The 20,148-nt window shown below is 39.2% G+C and overlaps 1 protein-coding gene across 5 annotated transcripts; it reads left to right on the top strand.

The window, feature by feature from the left end:
• The first annotated feature begins 121 nt into the window (after positions 1 to 121).
• On the top strand, positions 122 to 19,598 carry LOC6585843 (polyamine-transporting ATPase 13A3). Of its 5 annotated transcripts, none has more exons than XM_032732975.2 (9): positions 122 to 215; positions 1,397 to 1,847; positions 14,507 to 14,795; positions 14,857 to 14,939; positions 15,206 to 15,567; positions 15,637 to 16,140; positions 16,202 to 16,402; positions 16,462 to 17,148; positions 17,261 to 17,377. In XM_032732975.2, exons 1-9 carry the CDS (start codon positions 174 to 176, stop codon positions 17,273 to 17,275), a joined length of 2,634 nt encoding a protein of 877 aa, XP_032588866.2. In that variant the 5' UTR covers positions 122 to 173; the 3' UTR covers positions 17,276 to 17,377. The 5 variants fall into 5 exon arrangements, with proteins under 5 accessions (XP_032588866.2, XP_032588861.1, XP_032588864.1 ...); XM_032732973.2 differs by lacking the exon at positions 122 to 215 and adding exons at positions 14,313 to 14,376; positions 18,345 to 19,598 and having other exon boundaries at positions 1,781 to 1,847; positions 16,462 to 18,286; XM_032732972.2 differs by lacking the exons at positions 122 to 215; positions 1,397 to 1,847 and adding exons at positions 14,032 to 14,211; positions 14,313 to 14,376; positions 18,345 to 19,598 and having other exon boundaries at positions 16,462 to 18,286.
• The last annotated feature ends 550 nt before the right edge of the window (positions 19,599 to 20,148 follow it).

Here is a 20,148-nt window from a genome sequence, read left to right as displayed (position 1 = left end):
GATTATTCGAAAATAGAATTTGGCGTATAAGAACGACAAAACGAATCAACATTCGAGAACTAATATTTCTATTTTTCTATTTATATTAAATGTATTTAAACAAACGTTTATTAATTTCAGATTATCTACGGTGTGAAGTGTATGAAAAATCACATGTTGACTTGGATATCGTGATGAATATGTTATTCATTATTACTCATCAAGGAAGATTGAGTGTAAAGAAAATTTTTTGTATATTTATAACTCAACAACAATACAATACAACGATCTTTAAACATCAAAATAATAATAAATCAACGTTGTCATTAGAGCCATATTAGTTGGAAAATTACATAAGCCTTGAACAATTCTTATTATAAAATTAAGATATGATGGAATTATCAATCGAATGCTAACTTTTCAGCGATTAATGAAGAAAAAACCCGTGAGTGTTAGATTTTTGTTAAATTGAAAGAGAAAAATTCAAATTATACTCCATAGATCATATCAAATATTCATAGGTGTATGTATTTAGTTTGATGCACACACATATGTAAAAATTGTAAAATTGAGACAAGGCGGGCTTGGTATTGATACGGATACATATCTAAAACTTTGGCACTCTATTTTGGTTGTCAGAGCAACAAGTATTGCATTCTAGTCGAAACGTAATGCATTCAGTTCAAAGTGCAACCGAGCAGCAGCAGCACATCGGGTCATTTAAGAGAAGGTTGCACAAACAGAGAGACGGTGCTGTCGGCGTCGGAAGCTGCGCAAACCAACGAAGATCTAAGGCAAACATATTCGTATTGACTGATGTATTGATTGTTTTGTCCTTACTTCAAAAGGAGTACATAAAACATTTCTATTTTGAGAAGAGTGTAAGCAGAGGAGGACGACTTCAAGAAAAGCTGGCCACAGCGTGGCACCTGCTACTGGTTCATGCCAGCGCAAACTTTGGATGATTAAAATTAATTTCTTGACCATGTGATCTATGCAAACTATTTTTTAATGGGAACTGGTCTGCCAATTGCGGGTGCAGATTTCGCTCGTTGCGCCTACGTAAGACAAAACGCCTAAAAACGATTTTCATTGGGGATTGTGTTCACTTAAACCATGCTGTATAATAGAAATATGAAAGGACGCCTAATTAAACCATTCTTCAAAAATGATGCTCGATTAAATTTTTTAAACAGGCACGCACAAGAGCTGTGCAGCTGACATATATATATATATATATATATATATATATATATATATATATATATATATATATATATATATATATATATATATATATATATATATATACATATATACATATATATTGCGCCTAAAAAATAGAGCAAATTAAAAAAGTGAGAAATAAATCATCAGGAAATCCGTTAACAGTAATTTTAATATAAATTGGTGTCAGATTTGTCTAGCAAGAATGTCTGCCAACCAAAGTAAAAATGGCGGATGCCTTATTGCAGAAGTTGTGCCCCCAGAGCTTTTGTTACTGCAGCCCTTATCGGAAAGCAACGTTCAGCTGGCAGAACGCGAACAGTTGCTGCACTTGCCGCGTATTGCTACCAAGAACAATCTGTTGAAGCTAAATTGGTGGCATTCGCCCGCACAGCAATTGGACATCGAAGCCTCATTCCTGGCCCCCACGCGAATCAATATTGATGCAAATCGGACCAACACAAAGCCAACTGAAATTGCCAACAACACGACCAATCAAAGCAGCCTTAATACACCTGTAAAATCAATTCCTATGCCTAAGGAAAAACATTCAACTGCTAAACAGCCGAATGATAGGTTGAGTCTCAATTTCGATCCTGATGAAGATTGTCATCTACATAATTCCCAGTTGTTAATGAAGGGTAGGTAAACATATTTATTATATCTTATTATAATTATACCCTGAACACATTGAAAATGGGATTTTTAAAAGGCATATTTTAATGTATCCGCATGTTTTGTTTCTTGTGTAAGCAGATAGACGATAAGAAATATCTTGCTCTTGCTCTTGCTCTTGCTCAAAGAGGTCAGGGGATTTCATAGTCGAGCTCAACTAGAGCTTTCTTATTATGACTAGAGTCATGAATATTTTTATACCCTGAACCCATTGAAAATGGGAAATCAGGGTATAATGGTTTTGTTAAAAGTATGTAACAGGCAGAAGGAGGCGTGGCAGACCCCACAAAGTATATATATTCTTGATCAGGGCGACGAGCTGAGTCGATTTGGCCCTGTCCGTCCGTATGTATAAACGCGTCGATCTCAAGATATAAGAGCTAGAGACTTGAAATTTTTTTCCTAGGTCCGTGTATAGCACGCGCATATCAAGTTTTTCTCTAAATATCGATAACTACTCTCGATATTTTATTATCGATTAAAAACCTTATCGAAAGCTAGTTATTTAATTATATCTCCTACACCTTTAAAGCTAGAGCTTCCAAATTTTAAATGTAGACATATATATTTTATACAATTTCGATTTTTGTTAAAATTTACCCCCCACTCCTATTTCTACCCCCTCACCCTCACCTTTGTAAAAAGCGTATTTCAAATACTAGACTCTTGTGCTTTAAAATATACATACATATAAACATTATAATTATGTTCTGAAAGTTTCATTACGATTGTACGTCTAGAAATTAAATTATTCAACAAATAAATTCGTATAATGTTGCCCACACTGCAGCGCAGCCCAAGCGCAGTCGCTGCTTACTGCGCAATTAGCAGAGTGCGTTCTAATACGTGCGTGTGTATGTATGAGTGCCGAAAAGAAGTGCACAGTGATTAGAATATCAGATTGAAGGGTTCAGGGTATCTCCTAGTCGAGCTGTCTCGACTAGAGTCTTCTTACTTGTTTTCTTTGGAATTATTTTGTTTGTTTTTGTTGCTATTCTTATTATTTGTATACCCTGAACCCATTGAAAATGGGACATCAGGGTATAATGGTTTTGTTAAAAGTAAGTAACAGGCAGAAGGAGGCGTGGCAGGCCCCACAAAGTATATATATTCTTGATCAGGGCGACGAGCTAATTCGATTTGGCACTGTCCGTCTGTCTGTCCGTCCGTCCGTCCGTATGTATTAACGCGTCGATTTCAGAAGATATAAGAGCTAGAGACTTGAAATTTTTTTCCTAGGTCCGTGTATATCACGCGCATATCAAGTTTTTCTTTATATATCGATAACTACTCTCGATATTTTATTATCGATCAAAAACCTTATCGAAAGCTAGTTATTTAATTATATCTCCTACACCTTTAGAGCTAGATCTTGCAAATTTTAAATGTAGACTTATATATATTTTATATAATTTCGATTTTTTTTTAATTAACCCCCCACCCCTATATCCACCCCCTCACCATCACCTTTGTAAAAGGCGTATTTCAAGTAGTAGAGGCGTGTGCTTTGGAATGAACATACATTTTCACCATATAATTACGCCCTGAAACTTTCATTAAGATTGTACGTATAGAAATTAAATTATTCAACAAGCGCAGTTAGCAGAGCGCATTCTAATACGTGTGGGTGTATGTATGTGTGTCGAAAAGAAGTGCAGACTGATTAGAATATCAGATTAGAGGGTTCAGGGTATCTCCTAGTCGAGCAGTCTCGACTAGAGTCTTCTTACTTCTCATATTTTAATTCTAGTGCGTCTATTGCTGAGTGTATAAAGCCCAGCATGGGTCTATTACATATTTTTGTTTCTTATCGCTGAGTATGACTCGGCGTTGGTTTATTAGTTATTATCATCCTATCGCTGAGTTTGTAAGGCTCAGCGCTCGTCTCTTACATATTATTGACGCTGAGAGCTTCATAGTATATATTTCTAGCTTGACAGTCCACTCTTGTCATCTATCAGGACTATATCGACTCAGCTCGTCGACCTGATCACGAATATATATACTTTATGGGGTCTGCCACGCCTGCTTCTACCTGTTACATACTTTTATCAAAATCCCTGATTTCCCATTTTCAGTGAAATCGACGCGTTCGAACATACGGACGGACGGACAGGGCCAAGAATATGTATACTTTGTGTGGTCTGCCACACCTCCTTATGCCTGTTACATACATTTCAACAAAACCCTTATTTCCCATTTTCAATGGGTTCAGGGTATAATATATATATAACATTTTGTCAATAGCATACCTACATGTTGTTTTTTACCATCAAAGTTGAAGATACTAGTGCTCGGCGGGTCTCGAATATAGCTTTCTTGCTTATTATACCTTGACTCATTTGACTATATAGAATCATAACATTAGCTTACGTGCGAAATTTCACCCTTCTAGCTGTGCGTGTGGATCTACATTCCCAATTTCATCATTCTGGCTCTTCAACTAATATGATTTCTGGCATATCGGAAAATGCATTTTCCGACTTGCCAATCCCCTAGTGGTCGGATCGAAAAATTTTAACACTTTATAATTCGGAGTTACACGAGTAATTGTTCAAAATTTCAGGTCTCTAGCTTCAATAGCGCCGAAAAAAGTAGCGTTCATACGTACAGACTGAAAAGACAGACATTGCACAACACCAATATGATTCACTCAATATTTGTCTACGCCTACCAGGGGCGTGGCAAATCGGACCTGAAGATATAGTGATTCTGCTGTATTTTTGACACTATTGATGCTAGATACCTCAAATTTTGTATATATACTCGGGCTGACCACCCAAGACCAAAAAGCTCCGACGGATATATCTCCGCCCACAGGGGGCAAGGAAAACCGCAAAGTTTATATCTCATAAAGTATAATAGCTAGAAGCTTTATATATGGATAGTTAACTAGTAACCTCCTCTGTCGATGCCCCAAAAATAATTTAAGGGCGTGACATATCGAAAAATTAAGCATTCAAATTTTGCAATAAAAACAAGTAAGAAAGCTCGACTACGAGATCCCCTGAACCCTTCGAGCAACTGATATTTCAATAATTATTCGCATATGCACACACACACGCACGCATATACACAAATTTAAACAAAAACCGAAATTGAAATAAGTTTATTAGGGGTTTCCGATGATGTTTTTAATCGATAACGAAATAACGGGGCAAGTTATCGATATTTAAAGCAAAACGCGATATGCGCGTGGTATACACGGACCTAGGAAAGAAAATTTGAAGTCTTTAGCTTTTATATCTTCTGAGATCGACGCGTTCAAACATACGGACAGACGGACGGACGGACAGGGCTAAATCAACTCGAATTTCGATTTTTGTCAAAATTTACCCCCTCACCATCCCATTTGTAAAAGGCGTATTTAAAATATTAGCGACTTCTACTTTGGCAAATACATGCATATCTATATTATATTCATAATCTGAAAGTTTCATGAAGATAGTCCATCCAGAAGAAAAGTTATTAAACAATTAAGTTCCCATAGTAAGCCAACACTGCAGCCAATGCGTGTTTATGCGTGCGTGCGTATCTCTGTGTGTGTGTGTGTTTTTTTTTTTTTTTATATTCGTTTATTGACAATCTTAATACAATTTGCAAGTTGTGTGGTGGCTAGGATAGTGCGCGGTGCTTGCGGGACGGCCGTAAAGCATTGCTTCGCAAGCACTGTGCGCTACCTTAGCCTGGGACAGCTCGTCTTCTCATTCGCTCGACTCTGCGGAGCTCCATCATCACTGTGGCCGCGAAGGTGCTTGTTAGTTCCCAAGCTTCCTCCGATTGCAGCATGGCGTTGACAATGTTGTCCGCTCTGATGGAGCGGCCCACTGCCTCTTCCAGACGACGCCTCTCCTCCAGGAACCGTCCACATTCGAAAAGAATGTGGTTGACGTCTTCCACATGCCCTCGCTCGCACCAGGGACACTAATCAGTTTCCTCGTAACCAAAGCGCTTCAAATAGCTCCGAAAGCATCCATGGCCCGAGAGGATCTGCGTAAGGTAGAAGTTTACCTCGCCGTGTTTGCGGTTGACCCATGGTTCAAGCTCCGGGATGAGCTTGTGCGTCCACCGCCCTTTAGCTGAGCTATTCCACTTTCTTTGCCATCGTGCAATGCTGTTCGCCCTGATAGCGTTGAGACGCGCAGGCGCGTTCGAATTCCGCTCCACGGCTGGTACCATACCAGCTATGACGAGCGCCGCGTCATCGGAGATAGTCCTGAAAGCGCAGCTGACTCTGATTGCGCTCAGTCTGTAGATCGCGCAAATGCCCCGGCTGTAGCTCGGCGTTGCCATCGCTCTTGCCCATATTGGCGCAGCATAGAGGATGACGGACCTAATGACGCTCATTAGAAGGAGTCGTCGTTGCTGTTTAGGTCCCCGCGTGTTAAGCATAATTCTCGAGAGAGCTCTACAAGAATCAGCTGCCTTTTATGCACATACTAAGTGCTCGCGGAAAGTTAATCTTGTGTCTATCATGACACCAAGATATCTTATCGCCCTCTTTGACGCAATGGTGACGCTGCCGATTATATTGGCAGTTTCCACTCTTTTGCGACTGCTGACTAGGACAACTTCAGTTTTGTGTGCCGCTAGCTCGAGCCCAGCTCCAGTCAACCAGCTTCGTATGCGATTGATACTTTCGCTGCACATATCCTCTGTATCTTTGAGCTCCTTTCCTATGGCTACGACAGCTACATCATCAGCAAAGCCAATGGTGTGCGCACCTGCTGGTAGTTCCAAGCGCAGTACGCCGTCGTACATGATATTCCATAGGAGAGGCCCCAGCACTGAGCCTTGGGGTACTCCAGCTGGCACTGTATGAGTTTGGGGACCCTCACTCGTATTGTATACCAGTGTTCTTCCTCTGAAGTAACTCTTTATTGTTTCTTTAAGATATTTAGGGATACTATATTGTGACAGCGCATTCAGTATCATATCCCAACTAGCTGTATTGAAGGCATTCTTTACGTCCAGGGTCGCAATAATGCAGTATTGCTTCGTCCCATGCTTCCATCTTGTGCCATGGATGACGGAAGTGGCCAGACCAACAACGTTGTTTAGCGCATCCGTTGTTGACCGAGCCTTCCGGAATCCAAATTGATTTGGTGACAGGCCTCCGGCGCTAGTAATCGCAGTCTCCAGTCTAGAGCAGATCAATTTCTCAAACACCTTTCCCATGGTGTCTAAGAGACAGATCGGTCTGTATGAAGATGGCTCATCTGGTGGTTTGCCGGCCTTGGGTAGCAACACCAGGCTCTGGGCTTTCCATTTTGCCGGGAACGTCTCTTGAATTAGACATTCGTTGAATAATTCAGCGAACGTACTAGGGTGCAAGGCGAGGGCTAGCTTAGGCGCACGATCTAGGATCCCGTCCGGCCCTGGAGCAGTATTGGTTCTAAGACCCCGGAGAGTTACTATGATTTCTTCCTCTGTGACTAAAACAATTTCAGTGCTCGTTGAACCCTGATCAGCAGACTCGGACCCAGGGGCGTGAATAGAGCTTAAACTTTCTGGAAAGAGCGTTTCCACAATCGATTTAAGCTCCAGACGATCCGTAGGCTGCACCTGTCTACCTACGTATAGTCTTTTAACTACTATCTTATATGCCCTGCCCCAAGGGTCATATTCGGCTGAGTCGCACAACTGTAAAAAACATTCTCTTTTGCTTGCCCGAATGGCCCTGTTCCGCTGTCTTCTAGCTGCCTGGTAAGCTAATTGTTTCTCAAAAAACGTAGACCTACCGCGAGCCCGTTGGTAGCTTCTTCTCGCCTGGATGCATTTGCGACGAATGTCACCTATTTGTGCATTCCACCAATACGTAGGCTCTTGTTGTCGCGTGAACTGCTTGCGGCGTAACATGTTGCTATTGCAGGCACTCTGTATTTGGGCCACCATTTGGCATGCTCTGGCCTCAGCATTACCAATTGTGCCCAGAGACTGAATGGCCTCTGAAAAGACCGCGGGATCAAAAGTATCTAGCCGATACGACTCCCTCCACAAGGTTGACGCCCTGGCAGGTGGCTCACCTATTGTGAATAGAAGTGGCGTATAATCGCTGCCCGTATAGCTATCGGAATGGCTCCATGTTGCTCCCCGAAAGAGGGATGAAGAGACAAAAGTAATGTCGATAATAGATCCGTATTCCGCCCGACTGAAGGTGTACTTGTTGGCCAGTGTTGAGCAGTGCAACATCTAGTGTCGCGAAGATCTCCAGTAGGATACGACCTCTGGCATTTGTTGTGAGGCTACCCCATTCTAACGCCCAGGAGTTAAAATCTCCAGCTATAATGGCCTTCCGACCCCTAGCATCCTCGGCAAGCTCGTCGAGCACCATCGTGAATTCACTGAGCTGCATGCTGGGGACCAGATAGCAACTGTAAAGCCATAAGCTACCATATCGGCCACGTATGAACCCATTGAATGACTTAACATTCGAAAGTACGTTCGTTGAGTTGCCGCATACACACAACGCAGCTTTGCCATTAACGTCTGTTGACCATGTCCTAGGGCAGCTGGTTATACAGTGGTGGGGCTCACTGAGAAAAGCTACGTCTATACATTTTCCCCTTATGGTCTGCTCTAGAATATCTAGGGCAGCAACACAATGATTTAAGTTAAGCTGAAGGACCCTTAACATTTCATTTTACGAGTAGCCTCGCGGGAGGATGGGCACTTGAAGCTGCCTGCTGAGTGGTCCGTCTGCTTTTCACCTTTCCGGATGCAGAGGCTACATTTTGGTGGCTTAGTGCATGCTTTTGCACTGTGACCCATCTCTCCACACCTGAAACAGGCGCCCTTTAGGTGACAGTCGCTGCGAAAGTTTGCTTCCATATGACCGTAATCAAGGCACTTAAAACAGCGTTTAGGCTGTTCCACGGCTCGGATACGGCATACTACCCATCCTATTCTAATTTTGGACAGCTCGAGCAGAGTTTTAGCTTTCCCAATTGGAAGAGCAACCGTAGCTCTTTGCTGTCCACCAAAAGCTGGCCGAAGCGAGTTGATAGCCTCAATGGGGAGTGAGCTATCCTTCAACTCCACCCTAATTGCCTCCAAGATCTCCTCTTTGCTTGCTGAGCCGATTCGGTAAGTGTTTTAACTACCGCTCGGTCACCCAAGGCTTTGCCTACAGCTTCGTGCAGAGCCTCAGCGCTATGCTCCGGCTTCCTACTCAGTCGCAGCAAAGTTCCCCCTTAGCTTTCTTCCTAATACCTTGGACGTCGCCGCTCAGATGCTTTAAATTTGGGTCGCTCTTGACTACGCGAAGCATGTCCTACACTGCTGCAACCACCTACACCTGAAACCGCGATGGCGTCACTTCTGGAACGTTTTTGCAGCGGCTTGCTTCCCTTAACAACCGTCCAGCTGTTCGAACTCGTCTGTCGACCTGCCTGGTTGGTTTTATCGGCTGCAGCCCGTAGAGCCATTGGCTCTATTGAATTTGCTGCGCTTTTATTATGCCTCGGCTTTTTCGAGGGAGTTTTCCTCTGCTTACTACCTGCTGTAGCACTAACGCTCGCTGTTTTAGCCTTCTCAGCTACTTTCTTGACCAGCGTGGTCTGCACCTCGCAGTCTTTGACCGGTCGGTTGCAGAACGCTTCGGCCGTCTTGTGGAGACTGACCAGCCTAGCCAGCTCCTCTCTCATTAGTGCATTTATATGCCGCTGCCCCCCAAATAGGGCAGACAACCACTCTATCGTAATTCCTATTTGAGCTAACGCTTCTTTGAAAGACTTGGGTGCCTGGCATTCAGCCACTGGAGACTGATTACAAGTGTGTGAAATGAAGTGCCTTGGGTAAGCAGAAAGACGTGAAAAATGATTGAAACGGCTATTGCTCGAAGGGTTCAGGGGATCTCGTAGTCGGGCACTCTCGACTAGAGCTTTCTTACTTGTTGGCATTGGCATTATCACCTTTCGAGTGAAATCAGGTGGTATTTGAAGCCCGTTCTCCATAAATACGTTTTCAGCGTTTTCTTGGATGGGAAAATCAAGTAGATTAGATTATCATACCTACCAGAACATCCAAATACTATTGGAGAGGAATTAAATATGAAAGAAACCATAGCTTGGCAATATGGGCAGTACTTATGGGATCATTGCCCAGATAATACCATAAATGGAAGAATTTACTAATATTTTTATTTAAAACTTCGATTTTTATCGATTTTTTATTTTTGTTGTTTTCATATCTAAAACCATTGCGCTTTTAGTTTTTGTTAATATAGAAAACAAAAACGTGTATAATGTTAATATTTATGGGGTTATTCATTAAAAAATAAAATTTTTTCAATAGCACCTACAGTACATGTTTTTCTTACATAATTTTTTCTTGTACGCCTATATATCTTGGAAAGTGTATTTGTAATCGTTATTAGTGCGTTATAGTAGTTCTTCGGTGTGTGCGACAGTGCTGCCGTTTTTCCCCGATAAAAAATAGCTAAATCAGAACCAAAAATAAGCTAAGTCCCAGAAACAATTAGCTGAAAAATAAGCTAATATTTTGGAATTGTTTTTTTTTTAATTTGTAATAGATACATGCACATACAAATATTGTAACAAACATTTGATATTCATGAAAAACAAAACGAAAATAATAGAAAATTTAACATTATAAATTTTAAATGTTTACATTGATGATAAATCTGCTAATTGATAGTCTACAGACTGGTCTCATAATTTAAATATTCCTTGGTTGCGATCGATTTGAGGCAGTTTAGAAAAACTCTGTAATCAAAGCATCATCGGTTATCTCGACTCAATTCGGATGTACATTTTTAAAAATATTAGTTTCTGTTTTAATGAGACTGTAATTCTTTAAACCTTTACCTTACGGTTGATATTGAGTTTATCGTATCAATCCTATTTCTTATTTAATATTTTATTAAATTGACTTGTCTAAAGACCCTTCAACTTCGGTATTCCACGAAGGTAACGAATGTATGCGAAACGCAACAGCAAATCTATCTAGCTAGGTACACACGATGCAAACAATTTGCAGCAAGTTAAAAATAATTTGCAGCAAAAGTTTGCACAAATGTTCACTCCAATATTGCATGCAAATTACGTGTTTTAATTTTTTGTTTTTGTTTGCATTGCTTGCAAGCGACACTCATTTGCAAGTTCTGTTGTTTTGAAAAAGTCAAGGAATAACGACGTGTTTATATTATGTCGGCACAAAAATCGAGAGTTGCTCCTGTTGCTATATTAGCAATTTTGATAAAACAAAAAAAATGAGAAGATCAATGTCTGCCAAAAAACAAGTAAGAACGTTGCAGTCGGGCGTTACCGACTGCGGAATACTCATTCACATCCCATAAACAATTCAGTAGTTAAGTTTCGCTCTAATACAAGTTTTTCCGATTTGCCACGCCCCAACTGGGCGTAGACACCTCATTTTTGGTCAGTTTTTAGAACGTGATAACGGTACCCTAACTGCAAAGTTTGAAGGCTTACTCTCAAAAAAAGTGAAAATTACAGGGTATTTTTCGATATGCCACGCCCCTAAAGAGGCGTAAAAATTATTTTTTGGGGAATCGATAGAGGAGGCTACCAGTAACTCAACTATCCAAATTTAAAGCTTCTAGCTGTTATACTTTAGGAGATATAAACTTTTGCGATTTGCCACGCCCCCTGTGGGCGGACATATATCCGACAAAACTTTTTGGTCTTGGGTGATCAGTCCGAGTATATATACAAAATTTGAGGTCTCTGCCATCAATAGTGTCCAAAATATAGGAGAATTTAAAAAATCACTATATCTTCAGGTCCGATTTGCCACGCTCCCAATGGGCATAGACTTATAATTTTATCTTTAGACTTTATAGAGTCATACCATTAGCTGACGTGCAAAATTTCAGCATTCTAGGCTTACAACTTTAGGAGATACAGTTTTATCCGATTTGCCACGCCCCCAATGGGCGTAGATATATCCGCCATAGCTCGTGATCTTGGGTGGTCAACGCGGACCTACGTACCAAATTTAAGCTTTCTAGCTCTTTAACTAACATGATTTCTGGTATATCGGAAAATGTATTTTCCGATTTGCCACGCCCCTAGTGGGCGGATCGGGAAAATTTTAACACTTTATAAATCGTAGATATACACTAGTATGTGTTCCAAATTTCTCTAGCTTCAATAGCGCCGAAATAGATTGCGTTCATACGGACAGACGGACGGACGGATAGCAAGACGGACATCGCACAAAACCAATATGCTGATTCACTTTCGTGAATGAGTATAAAAAAAAGTGTTCGGTGAAAGAGTGGATTTCTAAAAGAGATGAAAAAGGAGTGCATCAGAACCTTTTAAAAGAGCTACAATATGGCGATGAAACAAACTATTACAATTTTTTCGCATGTCAGTCAGTGATTTCAATTTTTTATTAGAAAAAGTAAATTTTTTCAGCAATTTCGCGATAAGCTTGCTTTTTATACCCTGAACCCTTTTTAATGGGAAATCAGGGTATAATGGTTTTGTTAAATGTATGCAACAGGCAGAAGGAGGCGTGGCAGACCCCATAAAGTATATATATTCTTGATCAGGGCGACGAGCTGAATCGATTTGGCCCTGTCCGTCTGTCCGTATGTGTGAACGCGTTGATCTCAGAAGATATAAGAGCTAAGGACTTCAATTTTTTTTTTTAAATGTCCGAATTTACAGCGCGGATATCGAGTTTATTATTAAAAATTGATAACTTATCCCGATCTTTTTTATCGATACAAAACCTTATCGAAAATCCGTTATAAAATTATGCCTCCTACATCTTTGGAGCCACAGTCTCGGTTTTTGTCAAAATTTACCCCCACCCCTAATTTACCCCCTCACCATCACATTTGTAAAAGGCGTATTTCAAAGACTAGGGACTTGTGCTTTGGCAAATACATGCATATCTATGTTATATTCATAATCAAGTTTCATGAAGATAGTCCATCCACAAGAAAAGTTATTAAACAATTAAGTTCCCATAGAGACCCAACACGGCAGCCTATGCGTGTTTATGAGTGCCTACGTATGTCTTTGTGTGTGCGTGTATATATGCATATGCGAATAATTATTGAAATATCAGCTGCTCGAAGGGTTCAGGGGATCTCGTAGTCGAGCAGTCTCGACTAGAGCTTTCTTACTTGTTTATAATTTGATTTAAAAATACCCATTAAACAGTTAAACATTGAAAAAAATGATCTAAATTAAACAAAAACTTTTTATTTCTGTAATTAAAGTAAAACAAGTAAGAAGGCTCTAGTCGAGACTTCTCGACTAGGAGATACCCTGAACCCTCTAAGCTGATATTCTACTCATTCTGCGCTTCTTTTATGTACACATACATACACATGCACACGTCACGCGCTCTGTTAATTGCACAGTTAACAGCGATAGCGCTTGGTCTGCGATGAAGTGTGGGCAATGTTATGAGAATTTAATTGTTGAATAATTTCTTTTGTAGACATACAATCTGAATGAATCAAAGCGTAGGACAAATAGCGCATAGCTGTGCTTCATATAAGAATGAGACCATTTCATTTGAGCGCTTGCAGCGCTCTAACTTTGTCGTGCAATAATTTCACTGCTCGAACCTCCAGCGACCGAGCCGAGCAAATACGAAGTATAGTGGTCGACCAACTTAACATTTTCTGCTGTAGAAAAGTTTGTTCTACATGTCTAGTCTATGTGTTCTCTGGTTGTATAAATCAACATATATGAACTAGTGATCATTTTAGTAGTTCTAATTTAATTGTTTAATGTTTATCGATTCTTGCTTTCACGTGTTAGCTCAATGAACATTTGAAACAATGAACCAGTATTTATACTCTGAAGTTCTTTTGTATTGTAGTAAACTTTTATCGATAAATATGTATGTACATATGTATTTACATAACGATTGCATTAATTAACAAAAAATAAAAATAATAAATTAACCAAAAATAGTTGATTAATTACTTAATGCTTAAGGCTCATAGGTGTATTTGTGTGTCAGCAAAAAGTAATCACTAAGTGATTCGTGACTATTTATATATATATATACATACATATGTATATATACATATATGCGAAACAATTTATTTATGTATGTATGTACATATCTTTACTTTTACACGTATATTATGTAAAATGAAAGAAAATGCACGTCAGTTCTTATCAATTGTTGTTTTATTTATTTATTTATTTATTTTTTGTTATCGTGGTTGTGTATTGGGGCCTAGCTCGTAATTCTGCATTGTTGGGCCTGATAAATCGTCTATTCCATTTTCCTCGACATTTTCATCCAAGTGCTCTTTCAGGCGAACAATAATTACAAAAAAAAGTTAGTCTATACTGTGTGTGCGGGAGAGTGAGTATGGATAAACTGATCAAGTAGCAAGAGTTTATCTTATGTTAAATAATATATCATCTGGATCGTAAGACTTCATTACATGTTATGCCACTTTGCAGACATTCCCTGATTACAAGCTGTCAATTTAAGCTAAACTGATGATGAGCTGCGAAACTTTGCGAGGTATGCTAGTCAAAAAAAGTAATGTTAAAAAGTTCTGAAGAATAACAAAATTATGTATGTGTATATAATTAGGCTAAGTTTTTAATTTAGTTCATTATATTAACGCATATTCCGAAACTTCATTTTTCAGATCCGAAATCATGCAATGCCATTTTGAACCCCGATCAGCCAGACGAAATGAAAGTCAGTGGATATCGACGCTCGCATATTCGTACATTTTTATGCTGGATATGCATCATCCTAACTGGTGGAATACTAAGGCTAGTATTGCATTGGTGGCGTCATTGGTATTTGCTAGCCACATGCCAGCCGTGTCCGTTGGAGGATGCACAACAAGTACTTATCGAAGAGGACTATAAGGGAAATCACAAGGTTTATCATGTTAAACATGTTCACACATTGGATATAGGACAACTCAAGTAGGTATTTACTTTAAGTATTCCTCTTGTTTTGTAATTAAAGTTTTTTTTTCAATTGCAGAAAATTGCTCCAGAAAATGGGGGAGGAAGTTGATGAAAAGAAACTTCACCTGCCAGTTCACATATCTTCAGCGCATTTTAAAGGTACATGAAATGAAAGAAAACTCTTGTAAAATGGTATCTATTTAAGCATATGGGCACACGGTTTACAAAGTACATGTTTTATATTTGGGTTTGAAAGAGAAGAAATATCGTAAATCGAAAAATTTCAATGGGCAACTAAATGCGACTGGCAAAATAGTAGTTCGTCACTGTAAAATGCAAATACATTTCAATACTAATGTATCGGTACCTACTAGTTCTTGAGAAAACGATACTACCAACAAGTGTGCATTTCGTTTTTCTTCTAGGCTGCAGATCTTTAAGAACATTCCGATGCAAGCAGCTCGTTTATGTGTGGGAAAGCAGCGCCAACAACTTTCAAAAGATCAACGGATTGGACGTAAATGTACCTTGCTCTTATTACCATCAGCAACGTGGCCTAACTACGCAAGAGCAGCTCGCACGCCGTATTGTATTTGGTGATAATGAAATAACAGTGCCCCTGAAAGATGTGAAGACTTTGCTATTTCTAGAAGCTCTCAATCCTTTTTATGTGTTTCAAATATTTTCGGTTGTCCTTTGGTTTACATATGACTATTACTACTATGCTTGCGTAATCTTATTAATGTCAATATTTGGCATATCAATGTCTATTTTACAAACGAAGAAGGTAATATAAAAATTTTAATAAATACAACATTTTAATAATCACTTTATCAACTGTAAAATCTAATTCTAGAATCAAGATGATTTGCAACAAACAGTTCTGAATACGGGAAATGCATGGATGGTCAACGCCAAAGGAGAATCGATAGAAGTGGATACGAAACTGCTAGTGCCTGGTGATATTATTGAAATACCATCATCCGGTTGCACAATGCAATGTGACGCTGTATTATTATCCGGCAACTGTATCCTAGACGAATCAATGCTAACTGGAGAGAGTGTACCAGTTACTAAAACACCACTTCCGATAAAGCGAGATGTTATATTTGATAAAAAAGAACATGCACGTCACACTCTATTTTGTGGCACTAAAGTTATACAAACTCGGTATATTGGGTCGAAAAAGGTGCTAGCTTTTGTTATAAATACAGGAAACATAACGGCAAAAGGAGGATTAATACGCTCTATACTCTATCCACCACCTGTAGACTATAAGTTTGAACAGGATTCGTACAAGTTTATTCAGTTCTTAGCGTTAATTGCCTGCATTGGCTTTATATATACTCTTGTCACAAAGGTAATTTATTTATTTTGTTTTTTATCTCTCACCAACCATTACATATATTTGTTCTTCAAAGATATTGCGTGGTACAGACACGGTTAAGATTGTGGTCGAATCGTTGGACCTTATTACAATTGTGGTACCACCAGCATTACCGGCAGCCATGACCGTTGGCCGGTTTTATGCTCAAAAACGCTTAAAAGCTAACAACATATTTTGTATATCTCCGCGATCCATCAACGTGGCAGGCAGTATTGATTGCTGTTGTTTTGATAAGGTTTGAGGCAAATACTGTTATGAAAATGTACTTTTTTAAGATTATTTTTTGTTGTGCAGACTGGAACTTTGACAGAGGATGGTTTGGATATGTGGGGCGTTGTACCAAAGTCGTCGACGAATCAGTTTCAAATACCCCTTAAAGATGTTAAGCGATTACCATACGATCATTTTCTGTTTGGGATGGTCACGTGCCATTCAATTACTTTTATGAATGGTACAATGATGGGTGATCCCTTAGATCTTAAGATGTTTGAATCGACTGGTTGGTTACTTGAAGATTCAAATAATATACCTGAAAACGAGAAGTATGGACTGATCTATCCCACAATATTGCGGCAACCCACTCGAGACGAAACAAGGTTATCCCCAAAAGAGGGAATGCCAACAAGATCATCCGTATTGCGACAGAATTCTGTAGATGATCTATTGGCCAACGTTGGAATTTTGAAAGCTGAGAAAAATTTCGATCATGGAATTGTAAGAGAGTTCCCCTTTACATCCACCCTACAACGTATGTCAGTAATAACACGTTGTCTCAGCGCTCAAGGATTCAATGTATACTGCAAGGGTTCTCCTGAAATGCTGCAACAATTGTGTCTGCCACAGAGTATACCGAACGACTATACTCAACAACTATCAATTTTTGCAAAGAAAGGTTTCCGCGTTATTGCCATGGCATACAAGACCTTCAACCCAAAGATGAATTACACAAAGATACAGAGGCTTTCTCGTGAGGAGGTCGAGGTCAGTTTAGAATTTTTAGGCTTTGTGATTCTTGAAAATCGTCTTAAGCCTGATACATCAGCAGTTATAAACTCACTCAATCAGGCAAATATTCGCACAATTATGGTTACAGGTGATAATATATTAACTGCCATGAGTGTCGCTCGGGACTGTGGCATTGTGAGCGCTACGCAGGCAGTTATCACAGTCCATGCTGTACCCTTGCCAAAAGCCTTTGACAAATCGAATGCCGAAGAACATGTTTGTCAATATGAGCTTCAGTATACTCTTGAGCTGGGTAGTAAAGCGTGTTCACCTGCACTGAATGGTAATAGAGCATTTTCCGCTGGTGAAATCGTACTAAATATGGATCATCTCTCAAAATCAACTAATTCATTAGTAAATGGTGGCCTAAGTTGTAGCTCAAGTGTATTACCGAATAGCAATAGTTTGACAAGCGTAAAGACTATAGATACATGGACGCATAACGATATCGATGGCGATGATGTGGAGCTTGGAGCAGAAGCTGTCATACGTAATGATGCTAACTGGCGTCGTCAATATATATTTGCCATGGATGGCAAGACATGGCAAATTGTACAGAATCAATTTCCGCAGGAAATGGAAATCATTTTGACCCGCGGAGCAATTTATGCGCGTATGTCACCGGAACAAAAGCAATCTCTAGTGATGGAGCTTCAAAATTTGGATTATTATGTTGCGATGTGCGGAGATGGGGCAAACGACTGTGGTGCTTTAAAGGTAGCACATACGGGTATATCATTGAGTGATAGTGAATCATCAATTGCGTCGCCATTCACATCCCGTAATCCTACTATTGCAGCCGTACCAAATGTTGTAAAAGAAGGCCGCGCCGCTTTGGTTACATCATTTGGTATATTCAAATATATGGCCGCCTATTCGTTAGTACAGTTTATATCCGTAATGATACTATACTCGATCGATTCGAATTTAACAGATAAACAATATCTCTATATCGATCTTGGCTTAATATCGGTATTTGCATTCTTCTTTGGCAAAACAGAGGCCTATGATGGCCAACTGAATAAACAAGTGCCACTTAATTCACTCATATCGCCAACGCCTTTAACCTCTCTCGTGCTTCACCTAGTCGTAGTGGTGACATTTCAAGTAACTAGTAAGTAAAAATTTAATCTATATTAATTACAAAATCATAATTATTGAGTTTTTTGCAGCCTGGTTCCAGCTTCATAAGCAGTCTTGGTTCACACCTTTTCGGCCAGAGGGAGGAGACCATTTAGGTTGTTATGAGAATTACACGATGTTTGCAATATCCAGTTTTCAGTATATTATACTTGCATTTGTATTTTCAAAAGGAGCCCCATATCGAAAACCAATATGGTCTAACTGGCCATTATGTTTGGCTCTGATTTTAAACGCTTGCATTGTCGTTTATTTGGTTGTTTATCCAAGTGATTGGATAGCCAACTTTTTTCAAATTATTGTTCCACCTGATATGTCATTTCGGTACATTATGCTCCTATATGGAGCGGCAGCATTTATCTCTCATGTCTTTCTCGAGAATTTTGTGGTTGAGTATTTGGTATTTAAGCGATTCCAAGTACGACGTGAACAAAATGTAAACACATCAACGCGAAAATATATGCGATTGGAATATAATATCAAATCGTTTGATAACTGGCCTCCCATAACTGAAGTATGTGATCTGCACGATCCAACAGATCTAGTGGTTGAGGTACAGCCGACATATGTTAATTTAGGTGCAGAACAAAATGTAGACGCCCAGCACAATGCATTCCCTGGATTTTTTGAGACATCAGAAAATTGTGTAGATCACCGCAATCGCTTTTCGATCCTGAAATCTAATAGCTGAAGTTTAAAAATAAATAAGGTTACTCCACCAATCCTAATAGGATAAGAATAATAATAAGAAAAAGAATATAAGATATATTTATAACTTGCTTAATTTTGGCATCCAATTATATAAATGTGCATAAATATTTAATCTAAGATTAATTAATATAAATATTGTTACACTCTGCTAACTGTTGATCGCATCTAAGATATTGAGTTCTTATCAGATTAAACCGATTAATATATGTTTTCGTAATTTATACCGCCGACCATTAAGAATAGAACGTAATTGTTTATAAAATTTATTACAGTTTGTAATGTTATTAAGAAATTGCTGTACAATTCGTCATGTGATTGAGTGAAGTTTTTGCAGTGCATGTATTAATAGGAATACATATGCGATAATTATACCCTCCACATATATATACATATAAAGTAATATTTCCTTATAAGTTGCCATGGTAGGTAGCTTAAAATAATTATAAGTATTTATTATGTAGTGTATCTATGGAGTATAGGTAACTATGAAATATGTATTCAATAAAGGTTTTTTGTAAATCCAAAAATACTTAATAAAAAAAAATACTTTAATGTATGTTTATACTTACGACGAATGTAAGGCGTTATATATATATTTTTAGATACCGAGGAGCTGAGTTGATCTAGACCTGTCCGTCTGTATTCGCTCATATATGTATGTGAAGGCATCGATATCAAAACCTGTAAGGGTTAGAGACATATCTTTGAATAGCGCGCGCAGATCAAGTTTGTTTCAAATCAATCGGTAACTATTCTGGCTTTTGTATTGTCGATAAACTAAATAGAAAACCACTTGTTAAATTCAGTGTTTAAATAAAAAACTGCGAATAGTTTTCGCAGGTCTGTTATTGCTAGAACTGTTGCTGCGAGCATTTTCGCAGTCGGAGCTAGAGCAAAAACTGTCGACTGCCGAACAGCACAGCAGACAGCTTCCACAGTTTTTGCTTTGCTTTGTGCGACTGCGACTGCGACTGTCGCCAATGAGCGCAGTTCGAAGCGCTGCGCTGCTGATCAAGAATTGTTTTTTGCTTTTGCTGCGACTGCGACTGTCGCCAGTTCACGCATCAACAGTTCTAGCATTCTCAAAACTGCCGAAGCTGTCGATTCCCGAAGCGCTGCGCTGCT

The sequence above is a fragment of the Drosophila mojavensis genome, unplaced genomic scaffold, assembly GCF_018153725.1.
Source record: "Drosophila mojavensis isolate 15081-1352.22 unplaced genomic scaffold, ASM1815372v1 contig_151, whole genome shotgun sequence".
Classification (NCBI taxonomy): domain Eukaryota; kingdom Metazoa; phylum Arthropoda; class Insecta; order Diptera; family Drosophilidae; genus Drosophila; species Drosophila mojavensis.
Note: the sequence above shows the minus strand (reverse complement) of the source record. Positions and strands in the feature narration are given on the sequence as shown.

Excerpts from the sequence above, each read along its gene's own strand:
- LOC6585843 (XM_032732970.2), top strand. The coding sequence starts at position 1,412 with ATGTCTGCCAACCAAAGTAAAAATGGCGGATGCCTTATTGCAGAAGTT. Across the intron at positions 14,796-14,856 it reads TTGGATATAGGACAACTCAA|AAAATTGCTCCAGAAAATGG; the intron begins GTAGGTATTTAC and ends TTTCAATTGCAG. Across the intron at positions 15,568-15,636 it reads CTATTTTACAAACGAAGAAG|AATCAAGATGATTTGCAACA; the intron begins GTAATATAAAAA and ends ATCTAATTCTAG.